The sequence below is a fragment of the Quercus lobata genome, chromosome 11 (assembly GCF_001633185.2).
Source record: "Quercus lobata isolate SW786 chromosome 11, ValleyOak3.0 Primary Assembly, whole genome shotgun sequence".
NCBI lineage: Eukaryota > Viridiplantae > Streptophyta > Magnoliopsida > Fagales > Fagaceae > Quercus > Quercus lobata.
In genome coordinates, this window is record NC_044914.1 from 8,793,518 (window position 1) to 8,813,065 (window position 19,548).

General features: G+C 32.4%; 1 protein-coding gene across 2 annotated transcripts; it reads right to left on the reverse strand.

The window, feature by feature from the left end:
* Positions 1-326: 326 nt before the first annotated feature.
* On the reverse strand, positions 327-14,554 carry LOC115968332 (biotin carboxylase 1, chloroplastic-like). 2 transcript variants are annotated; one of them, XM_031087708.1, is made up of 17 exons: positions 14,192-14,554; positions 14,035-14,106; positions 13,432-13,763; positions 12,663-12,765; positions 10,968-11,066; positions 10,799-10,855; positions 7,813-7,884; positions 6,400-6,489; positions 5,881-5,940; positions 5,299-5,484; positions 5,098-5,190; positions 4,836-4,917; positions 3,876-3,982; positions 2,489-2,564; positions 1,991-2,037; positions 1,766-1,828; positions 327-830 (listed from the first exon to the last, which is right to left on the reverse strand). In XM_031087708.1, exons 2-17 carry the CDS (start codon positions 14,077-14,079, stop codon positions 807-809), a joined length of 1,536 nt encoding a protein of 511 aa, XP_030943568.1. In that variant the 5' UTR covers positions 14,080-14,106; positions 14,192-14,554; the 3' UTR covers positions 327-806. The 2 variants fall into 2 exon arrangements, with proteins under 2 accessions (XP_030943568.1, XP_030943567.1); XM_031087707.1 differs by having other exon boundaries at positions 12,663-12,804; positions 14,192-14,553.
* Positions 14,555-19,548: the final 4,994 nt, after the last annotated feature.

Genomic DNA, 19,548 nt, shown 5'->3' on the forward strand with positions numbered 1-19,548 from the left:
TAGGTTTTAAATTAAGGTGAATTGATATATGCCATAATTCAAGCCATAATCAAAGGCTGGCTATTTGCACAATAAAAATGGAAAATACATTAAATACAATAAATACAAACATCCTCCAACTCAAGGTAATGTGGAAAAAGTCAACTTGAATTTGGTGATGAGATAATGAAGACTTGAACTCATAGCCTCATATCATGCGCCAAATTCAAATAATTCGTAGTGTTTAACCATCCTAATCGTTTATTTTTATTAATATTTCATTAGTGTACGTAGTCTTTTGGCCATGTTTGAACTCTAGGTGTGCAACAGAAACTCCACTAAAAAAATAAATAAAAGACAAGTCTACATTGTCCAGTACCGCATCAGAAATTTGTTCAGTAATGTATTCAATATTTGTTATATTATATTGAACAATAATGTGACTCTATAAAGTGTTACTACCTTCATAATTTCTTCTCATCCTCAAAAAAAAAAAGGTTAATAATTGAATTTGGTATGATGCTGAACATCAGAAAATACATGCCAAGTTATAGCCAAAGCTAGCAAGAGACCCACCAAACTTACATGCTTTTCCCCATCAGAAAGGGTGCATCATACCCCTAAAAGAACAGGATCATTGCACTTAAGGATGCTTAATGGAAAAAATTCAACATCTATCAATAGGCTTCTGCAGCATCATGACAGCACTCGGTATTTCCTCCTTCCGCCACAATCAATGGCAAGCAACCATTTTGATTTGTTAGAACTGGGAACTGAAAAAGGTTGAAATACCAGAGCAAGAGATCCATCTAAAGAAACTGTGCCAGCTAGATCTTTGCCAGGTTATGGGGCTGCAGGCACACACACCAATTTGGTATATAAATTATTTCATAAAAAAACTAACCGAACACACACACACACAAACCAGCTTAAGGTAGAATATCTATCAAATGTAGCAACATGGAAACACCAACCCATCTTCAAGCAGTGTTAATTTCTTATGTCATGCACGGTTTAGGGGATATATATTTTTTTTTTTAATACTTTTTCTGATATCTGTATATATAATTGGAATAAGACTCTTTGGTATTTGCTTTTCACTATTTCCAAAACTACCACTATTACTAATTGAAAATTGATCTTCCTAAAAACACAAATTAAGGGGAAAAAAAAGTATTTTAACAAATGGTTAAAAAAAATTGGAATAAAATAAAAAGATAAGGACTAAAATAGTCAAATTGAAAAAAATGTATTAAATTTTTCGGACTTTCTACCCCACATTTATCCATAGTTATAACTTATAACTATGGAAACTTTCAAAACTCTTTTCACAACTAGACCACTATTTATTTTGAACAGAAAAGGGTATTAAATAATGGAATATTTAAAAAAAAAAAAAAAAAAAGAGAGTCTTGAAGCTAATTTAAAACTGAAAGTCGTGGCAAAATGCATTTTTCAGAATTTCTTATGAAATTTTATTTGTAAACCTGGATTTGGAGTTCGAATTTGACCAAATTACATGAATCCAGGGCTGCCTAGAAATTTGTTTTAATAGCATAGGCTTGCAAAACGTTTGAAAACATGAACCAAACAGGAGTCAATTTAATGAAAATTTTTAAAACCTGAAGTAATAAATGTGGATTGTGCCAAAAAGTATACAAGATACCAAACAGAGATAAAAGTGATAATTTAAAAAATAAAAAATAAAAATCAGAGGTATATATATGTATGGATGGATGTATATGTATACATATATGTGAATATTTAAGGTCAATCAGCTTCTTACCGCTGCTAATTCTTGCTCATGCTTTGGGATAAAGGCAGTATCAACTTTGCCATTTTTGAAATCCTGTGATAAACCGGCAAAACTCGCAAATTAGATCCAAAACTTTTGAAGTTCTCTGAGTTCATATCGCTAAAAAGAGAGAAGAAACATACATGTACAGAGACACAAACAAAGATGAATTAAATAAAGATTTTAAAATAAAGGATCCATGTTCTGGTTGCCTACCTCCACATCAAGTATAAGTTTATGGTATTCAATGGTTGTTGGAACCCCTGTGGAAAAATGATCAGAATTAAAATACTTATATTAATTAAGAATTCCAGGAGAGGATCAGTCAAGAAAACATTACAATCAAAGAGTCTATGAATGAAAACGCAATATAGAGAGAGAAGTACGGAAACCTATCAACTACAAGATCTTGACTAAAGGGCAATCAAATTAGCTCATACCAAATAAAGGCAAAAACCAGGGGTAAACCCTCTTCAGAAAATACCTAATCCATTAACTAGTAAAGGAAATTTGAAGACTTAGAACTTATAACAGCTCAAAATTGGCAACACAGGCTGTTTAAGGATAATATTCTGGGTCCCGTATCACCCTATCACATTCAGTAGACTGAATGCCTAGCATACATGACACCTGGAAATTGAAGTGAAAAGTGAAAAAAAAAAAAAAATGGAGAGAGAGAGAGGTATAATCTTAATCCAGAACTAGTACAATTACCTGTAATAATAGTGTCATCAAGAGCTCTTTTCATGCGCTCAATTGCCTTTTCTCTTGTTGGAGCCCATACAATAAGCTGCATTTTAGTACCAAAGTTGCCAAACTGATTAGAACAATTTGTAGCTAAAACTTCCAATTTAGATGAGCGGCCCCAAGGATATTAAAAATTTAGATTATCAAGTTCAACATAAGCACAAGCTGTCCATCCATCACCTAAATCAATGCTCAGGGGACAGGGAAAGTTTATGGACACTAACGTACTTTATCTTGAACTATATGCATGATAAAAATGTCCACACATAGAAAAAGACACCTGATGTATCACATGTAAGAGATATAAAGACTGAAATTTACCACTTGCTATATTTAGCTGAAATTCTGTTACTCAAACCAGAAGCCACAATGTGTGCTTTTCATTCCTTTATTCAACAATCATTTTTTTAATTACTGATTTAATCCCATTGTTCAGTAGCAAGTCCAAATGAAACCTATTCAGAAATCTAAATTAATAATTACCAAAAAAATTAAAATTATTACTAATTAACAACTCAGAATGTTGCACCGTTCACTGTTCTGTGGCTGAAACCTTTGGATGTTAGCTCTTTGTCTATTTGGGGTCCATTGGTTTATGCCGAAGAGGGTGGTGGATTTCTTGGCATGGTGGGAGGGGTGGTTTTCTAGGCATCGTAATGGAGATATTTGGAATGCAATTTCATTGTGTATCATGTGGACCATTTGGAAGGAAACAAACAATAGGGTGTTTGAATTGAGGACATTGACCAATCTATGATGCTGGTCAAGTGAGTGTTCCTGAACTCATTATATGAGTGGATGGCGGCTTTGTTCAGTCATTATTTTTCTAGAATTTTGGACTTTATTGATTGCTGTAATTTTCTTTAATTTTGCTGCACTACTAGTACACTTCCTGAGTGTTACTGTTATCTATGTTTTTCCATATCAATAAAGCTTTCTGACTTATCCAAAAATAAAATGTTGCATAATTTAAGATACTTCTCTGTTCACAAGCCAGTCCCCAGCCTAGAGAAGGAAGATTTTGCTAACTCAGTTTTTTAAACTTCACCAAGCATCCACACTACATAAGCCTATGTACCCTGACATCAATCAATTAAAACTAAACAGAAATTGGAGAATTAGCTGGCCAGAAAAAGGCCCTCATTTGCATCTGTACTATTAACTGCTGCAAGGATTGAGCCATATCGGTTACTGATGCACAAACAATTCTGAGACACAGACTACGCAGATACAACAGCATGATACACATCCCTACAAATCCGCCACATGCACATTAACTTAATGGCATCAACTGCTCATACATACCACACATTACATAAGACAAACATATACTAATAGCAGAAGTGAGACATACCTTTCCTAGAAGGGAATCATAGCTTGGAGGAACCACATAGTCAGGATAAACATGGCTATCCATTCTAACAAATGGACCTCCAGATGGCAAATATGCTGTTATTCTCCCTGTAGCCCAAACAAAGAAGATTGGGAGCACTTAGAAAAGATTGATAACAATTATACATTACTTTAGAAAATATTGAAATCTGGAAGGTAGTCATGTATCATGTGGTGTACTTAGAGAGATAAAAATGAAGAATTTCAAGGGGGTGTCAATTTACCCATCCTGAAGCTGAAGTTTCTATTCTGCGTAATCTCAATGATTGGGTGGCAGCTAGCAGTTCTGTCCAACTCAAATTTGTGAGAGTTTATTGATCTTTTAATTTTAGATGTTAATTGTTCCTTTTGAGTGTTTCCCTTGTATACTTCCATGTACGAGACTTGTGCCCTTTTGTGCATACATTTTTTAATTAATTAAAAGGTAAGGTCATACCCAGTGCACAAAACTCCCACTTTTGTGGCATCCGGGAGAGGTGATTGGTGGGAATCCTTAACCCCTTTTTTTTCTACTTTTGGAAAGTATGATTCCTGAACTCGAACCCCATGAATTGTTGCTTTTGGTAGAAGGCACTTGCCATTGCCCCAAGGCCCAAGCTCTACATTTTTTTAATTAATTACTTAGCATAAAAGAAATGATTGAAAACCACCATGCTAATTTGTTTCATTTACTATTCTTAATCAGTATGCATTGAACTATAAACCTCTTACTGATTGATAAGGGGATGACTATGTTATAATACAGATAAATAAAGGAAAATTTAGCAAAGCAGCTACAAGCCTACAAGGACCAACTGTATGCAAATGGAGCAAGTTAGGTAATCTAACAAACTTGAGAAGACAGAATCAGAAAGGTTTGGTGCAACAGTTGATTTTCACATGCATGCAAGACAGAGATCATAGATACACCATCGGAAAGTACCTGGCCCAGGTCGGAATCCTTTAAAGGCATCTTCTGCATTGATACGGCATTCAATTGAATGTCCTCTGAGCACAATATCTTCCTATATAAAAAATCCAAGTCATAAATTAAATACATTGTATTTTATGTTTAGGACTTCTTTCATTTCCCTTTTTCTTTTTCTTTTTGGGGGGGTGTGGGGAAGTAACTATGGTACCAAGGTATTACTTACCAAAAAATAAAACTAAAAATTCCTATAATTAAGGTATCCCTTTTTCACTACCTGTTTATACCGGAGTTTTTCTCCCATAGCTACAAGAATTTGTTCCTCAATCAAGTCCACAGAGGAAATCATTTCTGTCACAGGATGCTCAACCTGAATCCCGCCAAAAAAAGGGAAAACATTATATAATTAGTATACCCTAAAACAGGTAAGCTTTTAGACACGCTTATGTAAATCCACATTCTCAAGATATATTTCTACCTGGATCCGAGTGTTCATTTCCATAAAGTAGAAGGAACCTCTTTCGTCCAAAAGGAACTCAACTGTTCCAACACCAATGTAACCTATAGATGCTGCTGCTGCAACCGCTGCGTCACCCATTGCTTTCCTCAACTCTGGGGTCAACGCAGGAGAGGGTGCTTCTTCCAGCAGCTTTTGATTCCGTCTCTGAACAAAAGCCATAGTCAAGAGAGCTTACTACTCGCATTTCAAAAGTAGTTGAAACTTGAAAGAGACTTTATAAAAACAAAAAGCCTTTCAAAACAGCCACATAAATTTAGTGTACAAACATAACAAAACAAAAGCCAAAATGTGGATAAAAGTTGGGACATAAGTTCTATATTTTCTTGAATAGTCGCTATCAAAAGCCCATAAAAAATTGACCACCTTCGGATATTTCCATTTGCCTATAGAACTTTAAACATGGTTATTCATTTTTGGGTATGAAGCAAACTCCATTTTCAGGGCTAAATTATATATATATATATATATATATATAAAATAAAAAACTCTGAAATCAGTTTGACAAAATGTCCCTAAAATAAAAGGAATGAGTGCTGGTACCTGGATGCTGCAATCACGCTCTCCAAAGTGGACGACATTACCATATTTATCTGCAAGAACCTGTAAACCATATAGTATGGCAGGGATGAAGTTAAAGTTCCAAGTAGTAGTAAGATGGTAAATTAAAATTAAAAAGAATGTAAATTTTACCCTTCTTCTTTTTCATTTTTAGGTTAGTCTTTTAAAAAAATATATATATATATTTTATAATTAGTTAGCCAATATTATCTTACTATTCCATATGTCAACAACTCAATATGTAATTATGTTAAGTTGTCAACAAAAAGCTCTATATATGCATCCACAGTAGTGAGAATTAGGTACATGATATCTTCACTCCACACCATTAAAAAAAATAAAAAATCTCAGTTCCAGAATAAACCTATCCATGTCGACCCAGACTTCAAAAGGTTTTATGGTTATGAACACTTGGTCCTAAATCAAAAACCCAGAATTCATTTGAGAATGTTAAGAGATCATACATTTGAAAAGACATCAAAACATCCACCCAGCAATTACCTGGAACTCAATGTGCCTAGGATTTTGAATGTACTTCTCCAAATAAACTCCATCATTTCCAAATGCAGCTGCTGCCTCACTTTTGGCTTGCTGCAATCAAACCACACCCAATTTAATACAATTTCAAAGGAACTACAAATGAAATTCTTTGTAGCAAATATTTGTTAAGATTAAATTGTGCTATTTAGTTTTTAGTAAACCTTTCAAACGAAATATGATATATAAAATCAATTATCTAAGAGGAAGCAAACAAACATATCTCATGAAATAGATTGACTAAATTTATCAGAAGAAAATTTCATAAACTAACGCACGTAAGAAGTGAAAATGTATATGCAACCAATTTCAAGTCATGCAACAACCTCAGCAGCAGCAATGGCAGCAAAAGGATAATAAGATGGAGATAGAATCAAGACTTTATCAAGCATTACAGTAGTTCTGAATGTACAAGATGCTAAAATGTTATATTAGGAATTTTACGTAGTACCGGGCAGTGTAACTTTAACAAAAGTTACATGAGGTGTAGCTTCCTAACCCATATATATGGACTAATTTCACTGAGTAACAGACATACTATTGGCTTTAGAAACCCAAATTTAGCCTGTGGGCGTGAAGCCAGTCAGTATCCTTCTTGATTCTTTAAAAATATCCACTGTAACAGTTTGGGTCTTTAGTAGTACAAACTCAGGTTAACATAATAGCTTTTGTTTACTCAATTATCACAAGCTAGCAAAACAAACACTGAACTTTCTTTTTTTTGTCATTCTAATTTCTATTGATGGTTCCAATTAGTTGATCAGTAACTTAAGATTTATTTGACATTAGAATTTGAAGTCTAAGTAATAAACTAATAAAACAATTGAGATTTCAGCTTTAAACTCTTTATAAAGCAATTACTACGTTTCTCGGTCTAATTTTCATTGTATTCTCCTTGTTACTGTCTCTAAGCTTTTATAAAATTGAAGTGTAACCTTTTGAGTTTCTTTTCCAGTTTAGGCAAAGCTTTTCAAATATGCTGCATTGTGGACAAGTATCTTTTTCTTAAGTATCAAACAAATAAGTAACTAGCAAAAACTTCAGAGATTTCACAAAAATTGTTTATTTTAAACTTCATCAGTCAAAAGAGGAAGAGAAAAGAATAAATGCACCAATACAACAATATAATTTCATAATCTATTACAATTATTTTTAATAGGTAAAATCAAACAGACATTAAGTGGATTTTTGAACCCACACCTTCACCCTCCACACCATTCTTAAATAGGAAGGAGGTGCTAACATAACATTATTAGTATACCTTGCAAGAGGAAGATATGACTAAATTTTATAGAAGTTCAAACATCATACGGTATTTAATATAGCAGTCATCTGGCCAAGTAACATAACAGGAAAAACATGCATTTGGGGCAATACCTGTAGCATCTTCACAAACTCATCAGGTTCTTTAGCTAGACGCATGCCACGGCCACCACCACCTGCTGTTGCCTTGAAAGTATAATATGTTTGTCAATTCACAGAAAATTCAATAAGGAATAAAGATAAGATTTTAATACTTCATTTACCCATCAATATATATATATATATATATATCTTCTTCTTTATATATATATATATATATATATATATACACTTCATTTAATTTAAGAGTTGTACAAATTGGGCAAGGGAGGGACCCTGAAATCTCAGAAAAGTTACACCAATCCTTATCCATTAAACATTTCGTTTTTGTTTCTTTTCCTTTTCTTTTCTGAAATTGTATGGATACAATTTCAGACAGGATTTACTGACAGTATTTTTATAAAGTTTTCATTATTCCACCAAATGCTAAGATTGACCCCTTCTAAAGAATTCATATCCATTGACGAAAGGAAAAAACTATTTCATCATTAAAGTTTTTGTTTAATCTCTTATACCCACATGCTTGCACATATATAAACCATGAGATAGTAGAGAATAAACCTACAGAAGGTCAACAAGTATCTGATGTTCTTATTAACTCCTCTGCTAGGAAACACAGGAATTGTACGTGGCTAAACACCTTAACAGGAAACACAAGTTTTTTCTTAAATAACAGAACTTAAGTGATGGGCTTATATCATTCCCTAATGGTTTACTCTCTCCTTCTCAATGAGTTCACCTAAAAGCGGTGGGCTTTTATCTTTCCCTTTTTACTGTTCCTAAAGCGGTGGCTATGAGGTTGGAACGTATTCAGGGAAATTTTTTGTGGGGTTCTTCAACTGAGTGCTTCAAATACCCTTTGGTGGCTTGGGAAAAGGTTTGCTTACCTCGTGAGTTGGGTGGGTTGGGAATTCATAATTTGGTGTCGTTCAATCAGTATCTATTAGGGAAATGGCTGTGGAGGTATGGTCATGAAACTTCTCATCTATGGAGGAGGGTCATAGCCATGAAATATGGGGAGGGGATAGGGGGGGTGGAGCACTAGAGTTTGTAGATGGGCTCATGGTTGTGGGTTATGGCGAAATATTAGTGAAGGGTGGGAAAGTTTTTCTAGGCATGTGTCTTTTGTGGTGGGGGATGGTTCTCGAATTCTTTTTTGGCATGATTAGTGGACTGGGGATAATTCTCTCAAATCTCTCTATCCTCAGCTATTTGTGTGTTTAGTCTATAAGGAAACTTGTACCTCTGAAGTGTTAAGTCCTCCAGTTGGTGATAATGATAGAGTATGAAGCTTAAGGTTTTATAGGGAATTTAATGATTGGGAGTTGGCTGCTTCCTATTCCCTTCTTCACTTCATTCAAACTCGAATTCCTAGGGGTGAAGGTAGTGACAGACTTTTTTGGTGTCTTAATGGAAGTGGGAAGTTTTATGTTCGGTCTTTTTATAATAAGATTCGAAAGGTAACTCTTCCTACTTTCCCTTGAAAGGGCATTTGGAAAGTTAAAGTTCCTAGAAGGGTGGCATTCTTTATGTGAACAGCAGCTCATGGTCAGATCCTTACTTTGGATAATCTTATGCTTCGTGACAGCATTTTGGCAAATCATTGTTGTATGTGTTGTTGTAATGAGGAATCTGTGGATCACTTGCTGATTTCTTGTCCGGTTGCTCATTCTCTGTGGATGTATATGCTTCAGCTGTTTGGGATTGATTGGGTCATGCCAGGTTCCGTTGTAGACTTATTTTTCTGTTGGTATCATTGGCTTGGGAAACATAATTCTAATATTTGGAATCTGGTTCCGGGTTGTTTAATGTGGAATATTTGGATTGAATGGAATTGGCGTTCTTTTGAGGATACAGGAAAGTCATTGGATCAGTTGTTGGAGTTATGTAGACGAACCCTTTTTGATTGGTCTCGGTGTTGGGGCCTCTCAGATTGTTCTACTATCACGGATTTTCTTTTGTCTCTTAGTATAGCTTAATGTTTGTTTGCTTTTGTTTACCTTTTTTTTCTTCTTGTTCACTATCGTGAACATTGTGTTTTCTCATGCTTATCTTTTTTCAACAAAACTTTTTCTTACCTATCAAAAAAAAAAGAGTTCACCTAAAGGCCTCACTCAAACCATATGCAAGATACCCAGAAAGAATGAACTGACTATGAATTTGTAACCTTCAATCTACAATAATAGTTTTGAATGCAAAGAAAAAGAAACTTAACACTGTGAAAGCACTGATACACAAAACTATCAAAAACTAATCTCCGAAGTCTCTAACTCATAGGAATAAGGTCTTCCACACCCCCCCCTCCTTTCTTTTTCTGCCCAAAAGTAGGGGGGGAAAAAACACAAAAAAAAAAAAAAGAAAAAAAAAAAAAGAAACAAAAGTAACTAAAAGACCCTTAAATTTTTTTGTGAACTGAAAGAACTGTTCTTGTCACAGTTATAGTTAAAAAAAAACTTCAATATTTCCCAAGGTGATCTCACACTGAAGTTTTTCTTACAAACCTGTCCACTTGCATAGATGTTAAACCTTAAACCCTAAAGGTTTTGAGAAAAAGTAAAAATATGTGACAATTGCACTCCATGCTTCATAAGTTCCGAATTTCCAATTAAACATTGTCATGGCTTGCAGCATTTTGTGACGTTATTTTTCTTTTAATAAGAAAAAAGGCTTAAAATTTGTATCTGATGAGTAGCTTTACTAATTTTGTAGATGTGTATGCCAGTAAATAACTCTACCGTTTATTTCTATACAAAATTGACAATACAAATGTTATTAGTACCAATGACATCTATGAACTCTGTAATTGTCGTTTTTGTTACTCATCAAAAGCCACAGAAAAAAAAAATTAGAGCAGATGCATTATAGTCAAGAGCACGTCAAAATTCCTACTTCTCTTAAGTTAGTATAAGGTAGAAATGGGTCTGCATTGCAATTCCTGAAGCCACAAAAGGCAGCATTTAATAACTATTATAAAAAAAAATACTAAGACAAGATTATTTACCTTGATCATAACAGGATATCCAATCTCATTGGCAAGCCTGATTGCTTCTTCTGTGCTCTGTGATAATAATTATTTTGTATAAAAAATTTACCAGAAGATAGAAAAAAGTGATTTCACAACTTTTTACCAAGATGAACAATAATATAGCATCACAAATCAAACATTATACCTGTAATAATCCATCACTTCCTGGTACAGTTGGAACACCTGCCTTCTTCATTGTTTCTCTAGCAGTTGACTTGTCACCCATAACACGGATACTGTCAGGCTGCAAAATGTAATAAAAAATTTAAATTTCTTGCACAAGCTTTTGGAATTCAAGAAATGATTTCTACCATGGACTCCCAATAATAGCTATGTATGAATCAGAATTTTTAACTGTCTGTTTAGAAAGTCAAAATCATACATAAAACAAATTAAACCTTGGGTCGTTTATAAGAGAAACCCCTTATAAGTTATAACTGGTGAAGAAAAAAAGGTACACCAATATCTAAAGTTGTTATTTGTTTAAGTATTAATGTAAGGTTTCCCAGTGCTCTCTCTCTCTCTCTCTTCTTTGCAGAATTACTGACTTAAATTTTTTTAGTAACTATAACAAGTGGAAAACAGCACAGCACCTTGATGAAGATCCTCTTTCTTTCCATCTTAGCAATCTCAAACCATAAACCTATTCCTTGCCTTTTTGAATCCCTATGTTTTGAATCCCTAAAACCCCCCAAGTGTTCTTTGAATATTAGCATCCATTAGCCCATCAAATCAGCCTCGAAAAGAACCACCTATCTGCTGTGTACAGAAAATTTCACAATCGTATTTTATAAACTTCATCCTCTATTTGCCTTTCAAATTTTCAATCCTATCCTTTCACACCCTAATATATACACTAGATATACTTCCCGCGTACTAGGGTTGCAACCCTTTTTGCTCTTTTTAATTGACGATTATTACTTGTCAAAAAAACTTATTATCATATACGGAAAACCTTTCCTCCACCTTTCTAAGCCCTAAAATCATAAGCATTCCTACCAAGAGCCTTTTAGCTCAACTAGTTGGCACCTTTTGGTGTTTTTAATGGAGATATCCAGGGTTCAAAACCCCCCACCCCCAACAATTGAATTATCAAAAACATCATAAGCATCCCTATCTTAGCCCACCACATAAGCAATCATAAGTAGCTTTCACCAAATTTGTCCTACACCAGTATTTATGGCTAACCAAGCAAAAAAGACTTATAACTTCTGCTCTCTCTGCTTGGTAAAGGCCCAGTATCATGGAGGAATCAAATTTACGCACTCCTGTATTTTTTTTTTAGTTTGGCAAATAATCTTCATGAGCTTAAGCAACTATCAATTAGTATGAAACCCACCAGAATGAAATCAAGAAAGTTTACAACCTACAACAATAAAATATCAGGCAAAAGAAATTTTTTTTTAAATGCCAGATTTAGCCAATATCAATATAAAACATGCATAAAAAATCTTTAGCCAATGATATGATAAACATACTGATGCAGGAAGCATGAAGAAAATTTTATTCAAATAGTCTTATTTAATTTTGGAAATCAATTATGTTTTTGTTGGTCAATTAGATTTTATTTGAGGTCTTATTAGTTAATTAGATTAATACCTTATTTTATTTCCTAAAGTTAGGGCTATTTTTGCAATTAAATCATTGGATTTCTCAAGTCGATTCGAATTAGAAATATGATTCATAATAGTCTATATAAGCAGAGGGATATGTCATTGTCTGGTGTTTTTCTTAGAAGACGATTTTGTTCTTGGAAGACAAAAGATAGGTTATTGGGAATTAGAGGATGAGCTTCACGGCCTTTTTATGAGGAAACATTTGAACTACATAAGTTACTTACGTTAGGCCCAATGAAGTTGATTCGATGTTCTTTGCACATTTCAACAAATACTGCATTCTCAGCTAGGAAACCATATCCAGGATGCAGCATTGTACACTTATGGCTGATAGCAGCAGATAGAACATTTGGAATTAATAAATACCTGTAAAAAGGGCAGAACAATATGCATGTGACACCACTATCAACCAAACCAAGAACTAAAGAGGAAAACACAAATATTTGGACATATATTGATGAAATATACAACAATAACCAAACCTTAGCCCCAAATTTTTGGTCAACCTAATATTGGAGAGAGGGAGAGAGAATTCATCATAATATATGCAACTTGATATTTATGCTTACCCAAGGGGTAGCACAATTGGCCACAGACTACACAGATGAAGCAGGTCACTAGTTCAGATCTCCTCTTCCCCATTAGGACCAAATTACTTATTAAAAATACATTTTAAAAAAATATTTAAGCTTTACCCTTCAAATCCAATACTCTATTCCCAACTTGGAATCTAAAACTTTTGTTGAAAATAATCTTCTTTTAATCGTATTACTTTCTCTTTTCACTACGCGAAATATTTTTTTTTATACATATAACATATTACTATCTTTTCACTAAGTTTCATCATTTCTCCCAATAAGATTTCCCATTCCCTCAACAAAACATAAATAAAAAAAATAAGGAGTTGTTGACATACATAATGATGAATAGATAATGGTAGCATATGATTAAGGAAGAAGAACAAGAAAGGAAATCATATCATAAATCACTTACGACTGATTGCTTGGCGCTTCACCAATGCAAATTGATTCATCTGCCAATTTCACATGGAGTGCATCCTTGTCAATGGTTGAGTAAACAGCCACACAAGGTATCCCCATCTCATGAGCAGTTCTAATGACCCGAACGGCAATCTCTCCTCTATTTGCAATCAGAATTTTCTCAGCACGACATGTAGCATTGAGAGCTCCTCCACACTTCTTAGATTTATAACCACCAACTTGTGCACCCTCGACTCTTTGCCTAGGAAAGTTCACTCTACTAGTTCCCACCATAAAGCTACATTGAGAAGCTCTGATTCCTCTACTTCTCCCCACAAATAAACCCTTCCATTGGATTAACAAAACCCAAAAGAACATCAATAATAATGATCATAACAATGATGATAGTAATAAATAAAGATCCAATTGTGACCCAATTGAAGATTCACTAATTTGAGCAAAACCCAACACTTTGAACCATAATTCACATTCAAATAAAATGAGTTATAATAACCAAAGATCCAATTGTGACCCATTTAAAGATCCACTAATTTGAGCAAAACTTAAAACCAAAAACTACATTCAAATATAAAATGGGGGTATAGAGGGGACTTACAGGAGGTGAGGTGACAGATTTACAAAATGGCAGTGTGGCATCCATTTTTGTCAGTACAGAAGGAGAAAATGCCTAAAATAAAACAAACCCATTTGAAATAAACAAAAAAGAACATAAATTTAAGCATCATTATCAGAGCCTTAAGTGTCAAAACTACCTCTTTGGAATGGGAACAATGATAATGGAGGTGTTCTGATCCAAAATTTAGAGAGACAGAGACAGAGTTCAAGAAAGAAGTGTGAGAGTTGGAAGAGGTTTTTGAAGGGTAGAAGAGTGAGGAGGTGTTCGATAAAAACAAGGGAAGTGGCAAGTTGCAAGCTCCGCCAAAGTGGTTGGGAAACTCTCCAACTGTGCGTGGACTTGATTTTGGTTAGTACTTCGTATTACCTAATACAAATGTGCAAGAATTGTAATAATGCAAATCAATGGTTGGGATTCGTGGGGGCAATCGAAAACAAGAATAGACAGGAGGAAGGAATTAATGAATCAACATTTATTGGTCGAGATGATTTTGTACACGGGAATGAGGTTATGAAACATTGAAACATGGGAAAGTTGCTGAAATTCAAGATCATGATGTCACTTTTGTAACATGTATGGGCTCAAAAAAAAAAAAGTTTAGTTCCAAACCCACTTGAGTTATCTTTTTCTAACTCACTATAAAAGGATTAAAGAGATTGTTAATATGTAATTTTACACTTTATTTGAGAGTTCATAAAGAATGAAATGGAATGAGTAAATCATAAAAGAATTAAAAATAATGTGTTTAATTAAGATGGATAAAACAGAATTAAATAATCTTGTTTAAACATTTCAAAATAAATAAATAAAAATGAAAGGTAAGTAACATTATTTTGAAATAATATAGAAGAAACTGAAAAGAATCATTTTACGACAATGTTAACATTAGATCCTCTATTTTAAAATATATGGATAAATGTATATGGGTATTTTGGGAGTTCCAATAAAAATTTCATTAAACTTAATTCTATTCCCTCTTACTTCTCTTAATTTCGGGGAATGAAAATTTGAAATTTTAAGAAAATAGAGATGAATAGATGTTCCTTCTTACCCATACCAATTTCTCTCACTTAAACTTCTAAATAAGAGAATGGTCTTTCCATTTCCTCCATTAAAACTCCTAAATAAGGAAATAGAGTGAATATTTTAAAATAATTCCATTCCATTCATTTCCCTTCTCCTAGATAGAATTACATGATTCTTTTAATTGTCATGTGACTTGTTTAAATATATAAATAATCTTAGAAATAACCAGTATTGAGTTAGAGGAGATGACTCATAACTGATTTAGAGCTAAATTTAACTAGAAAAAACTAAATGTAAACAATTGGTAAGAAAAGTCCTATGTATGCAAAAATTTTCTTGATGAGTAGTTGAGACAGAGAAAAATCAAAGGAAGGATGAAGCAAGGGAGATAATGAATGATATCGAGTTTGTAAAAGTGGGATGATGCCTAGCCCTATCAAGTGTCAACAATAATGAAACTAATAAGCTAGAACTATTGAGGACTTGGTAATACTTGAATTGTTTATGCTCTTCATGATCTCACGAGGGATGAAGGTCCCAAATTTTGGTTTTTTCTACGTGCGCGTGCACACACACACAAAAAAAAAGGAAGAAGAAGAAGAGAGAATTCAATATCCTTCATAACTTGTATCATTCTTATTGACATTTTAAATAAAATAAATAATATGTTCAAAATGTTACTGATTAATTTTTCAAAAATGATTTTATTTGGGGATATTCAAAAAAAAAATGAGAGGACTAACAATTTGGAATGGAATGAATATCAATTAAAGCTTTTATTCCAGATTGGATAGTAAAAATACCTATAGCAACGATGATTTTACAAGTTAATCAAGTAACCTTGAAACTAGTAACCAAACATAGGAAAGTTGTTGAAATTCAAGAGCATGATGTCACTGTTGTAACATGTATGGGCTCAAAAAAAAAAGACAAAAATAAGGTTTAGTTCCAAACCCATTTGAATTTATTTTCTTCTAACTCACTATAAAAGGATTAAAGAGATTGTTCATTTGTAATTTTACACTTTGTTTGAGAGTTCATAAAGAATGAAATGGAATGAGTAAATCATAAAGGAATTGAAAATAATGTAATGAAATGTGTTTAAGATGGATTAAACAAAATTAAATAATCTTATTTAGATGTTTAAAAAAAAATGAAAGGTAAGTAACATTGTTTTGAAATAATATAGAAGAAATTGAATAGAATCATTTTATGACAATATTAACATTAGATCCTCTATTTTAAAATATATGGATAAATGTATAGGGGTATTTTGGGAGTTCCAATGAAAATTTCATTAAACTTAATTCTATTCCCTCTTATTTCTCTTAATTTTGGGGAATGAAATTTGAAATTTTAAGGAAATAGAGATGAATAGATGTTCCTTCTTACCCATACCAATTTCTCTCACTTAAACTTCTAAATAAGAGAATGGTCTTTCCATTTTCTCCATTAAAACTCCTAAATAAGGAAATAGAGTGAATATTTTAAAATAATTCCATTCCATTCATTTCCATCCTCCTAAATAGAATTACACGATTCTTTTAATTGTCATGTGACTTGTTTAAATATATAAATAATCTTAGAAATAACCAGTACTGAGTTAGAGGAGATGACTCATAACTGATTTAGAGCTAAACTTTATCTAGAAAAAAACTAATGGTAAACGATTGGCAAGAGAAGTCCTATGTATGCCAAAATTTCTTGATGAGTAGTTGAGATAGAGAAAAATCAAAGGAAGGATGAAACAAGGGAGATAATGAATGATATCGAGTTTGTAAAAGTGGGATGATGCCTAGCCCTGTCAAGTGTCAACAATAATGAAACTAATAAGCTAGAACTATTGAGGACTTGGTAATCCTTGAATTGTTTATGCTCTTCATGATCTTATGAGGGATGAAGGTCCCAAATTTTTGTTTTTTCGATGCAAAAAAAAAAAAAAAAAAAAAAAAGGAAGAAGAAGAGAGAATTCAATATCCTTCATAACATGTATCATTCTTATCGACATTTTAAATAAAATAAATAGTATGTTCAAAATGTTACTGATTAATTTTTCAAAAATGATTTTATTTGGGGATATTCAAAAAAAATGAGAGGACTAACAATTTGGAATGGAATGAATATCAATTAAAGCTTTTATTCCAGATTGGATAGTAAAAATACCTATAGCAACGATGATTTTACAAGTTAATCAATAGAGCATTGTAACCTTGAAACTAGTAACCAAACATAGGAAAGTTGTTGAAATTCAAGAACATGATGTCACTGTTGTAACATGTATGGGCTCAAAAAAAAAAAAAAAGAGACAAAAATAAGGTTTAGTTCCAAACCCATTTGAATTTATTTTCTTCTAACTCACTATAAAAGGATTAAAGAGATCGTTCATTTGTAATTTTACACTTTGTTTGAGAGTTTATAAAGAATGAAATGGAATGAGTAAATCGTAAAGGAATTGAAAATAATGTAATGAAATGTGTTTAAGATGGATTAAACAGAATTAAATAATCTTATTTAGATGTTTTAAAATAAATAATAAAAAAATGAAAGGTAAGTAACATTGTTTTGAAATAATATAGAAGAAATTGAATAGAATCATTTTATGACAATATTAACATTAGATCCTCTATTTTAAAATATATGGATAAATGTATAGGGGTATTTTGGGAGTTCCAATGAAAATTTCATTAAACTTAATTCTATTCCCTCTTATTTCTCTTAATTTTGGGGAATGAAATTTGAAATTTTAAGGAAATAGAGATGAATAGATGTTCCTTCTTAACCATACCAATTTCTCTCACTTAAACTTCTAAATAAGAGAATGATCTTTCCATTTCCTCCATTAAAACTCCTAAATAAGGAAATAGAGTGAATATTTTAAAATAATTCCATTCCATTCATTTTCCTCTTCCTAAACAGAATAACATGATTCTTTTAATTGTCATGTGACTTGTTTAAATATATAAATAATCTTAGAAATAACCAGTACTAAGTTAGAGGAGATGACTCATAATTGATTTAGAGCTAAACTTTTTCTATAAAAAACTAATTGTAAACGATTGGCAAGAGAAGTCCTCTGTATGCCAAAATTTCTTGATGAGTAGTTGAGACAAAGAAAAATCAAAGGAAGGATGATGCAAGGGAGATAATGAATGATATTGAGTTTATAAAAGTGGGATGATGCCTAGCCCTGTCAAGTGTAACAATAATGAAACTAATAAGCTTGAACTTTTGAGGACTTGGTAATCCTTGAATTGTTGATGCTCTTCATGATCTTATGAGTGATGAAGTTCCCAAATTTTTGTTTTTTCTACACACACACACAAAAAAAAAAAAAAAAAAAAAAAAAGAAGAAGAGAGTTTATCCTTCATAACTTGTCTCATTCTTATTGACATTTTAAATAAAATAAATAGAATGTTCAAAATGTTACTGATTAATTTTTGGAAAAGGATTTTATTTGGGGATATTTAAAAAAATGAGAGGACTAACAATTTTTTTTTTTTTTTGATAGAAGAGAGGACTAACAATTTGGAATGGAATGAATATCAATTAAAGCTTTTATTCCAGATTAGATAGTAAAAAGACGTATGGCAACAATGATTTTCAAGTTACTCAATAGGGCATTACCTCTTGGGCCAAGTTAACCCATTTAACTCGTGCTGCGAAGGATTTTACTGCTAACTCAGATCATCCATTTCGGAGTTGACTATGCTTTCTTCAACATAGTCCACACTCATAGATTCACCATTTGTTTGCCAAAATACCATATTCAAAATAATTTTTTGATGAGCTCTGTGAATTGTAGTTTCTTGTAGAAGTTTTTCTCTTCTTATTTTCTTTCAATAAAACAATTAAGGACGATAAATCTCCATCAATGCTTTGGGAGTTTGTTCTTGTTTCCTATAAACATGCTCCTTATAAGAACATGGAAATCAACAAGCCTACCATCTACTAATTAACTTTGGAAGAGAATTTATTTGCAAATATTCATTTTACAATTTTTTTTAAAATTAATTGGCTGAGATATTTTCTAGATGCTATACAAAAATCTATTTTTAAAAAAATTGTGCTGAAATTTTTTTTTTTTTTTCCTTAAAAAAGATGTTTGTTACCTCTATATAGCATTGAATTGCACTACTGGTTCATTTCTAGTAATTACTATGGGTGATCCAACTACAGGGCCAACTCCATGCATATTGGGGTTTAAAATAAGAAATTTGAGACCTTTTACATATTTAACTATCAATTAAATATAAGTTGAAACTCTTTGTCAAAAAAAAAAAAATTATCAATTAAATAATATTTGTACTTACAATCTATTCTTTATGATTTTTTAGATATAAAATTAGTAATTAAATTTTTGTCTTCAAGTTATCTAACATCTCATTTTCAATTAGTAATATGCTTTTCTTCTCAAAAAATAAAATAAAATAGTAATATGCTTAATTCACTTCATCTTTTTAGTTCAT

Excerpts from the sequence above, each read along its gene's own strand:
- LOC115968332 (XM_031087707.1), bottom strand. The coding sequence starts at position 14,079 with ATGGATGCCACACTGCCATTTTGTAAATCTGTCACCTCACCTCCT. Across the intron at positions 6,490-7,812 it reads AGTTTGTGAAGATGCTACAG|CAAGCCAAAAGTGAGGCAGC; the intron begins GTATTGCCCCAA and ends GTTTGATTGCAG. Across the intron at positions 831-1,765 it reads ATGAGCAAGAATTAGCAGCG|CCCCATAACCTGGCAAAGAT; the intron begins GTAAGAAGCTGA and ends GTGTGCCTGCAG.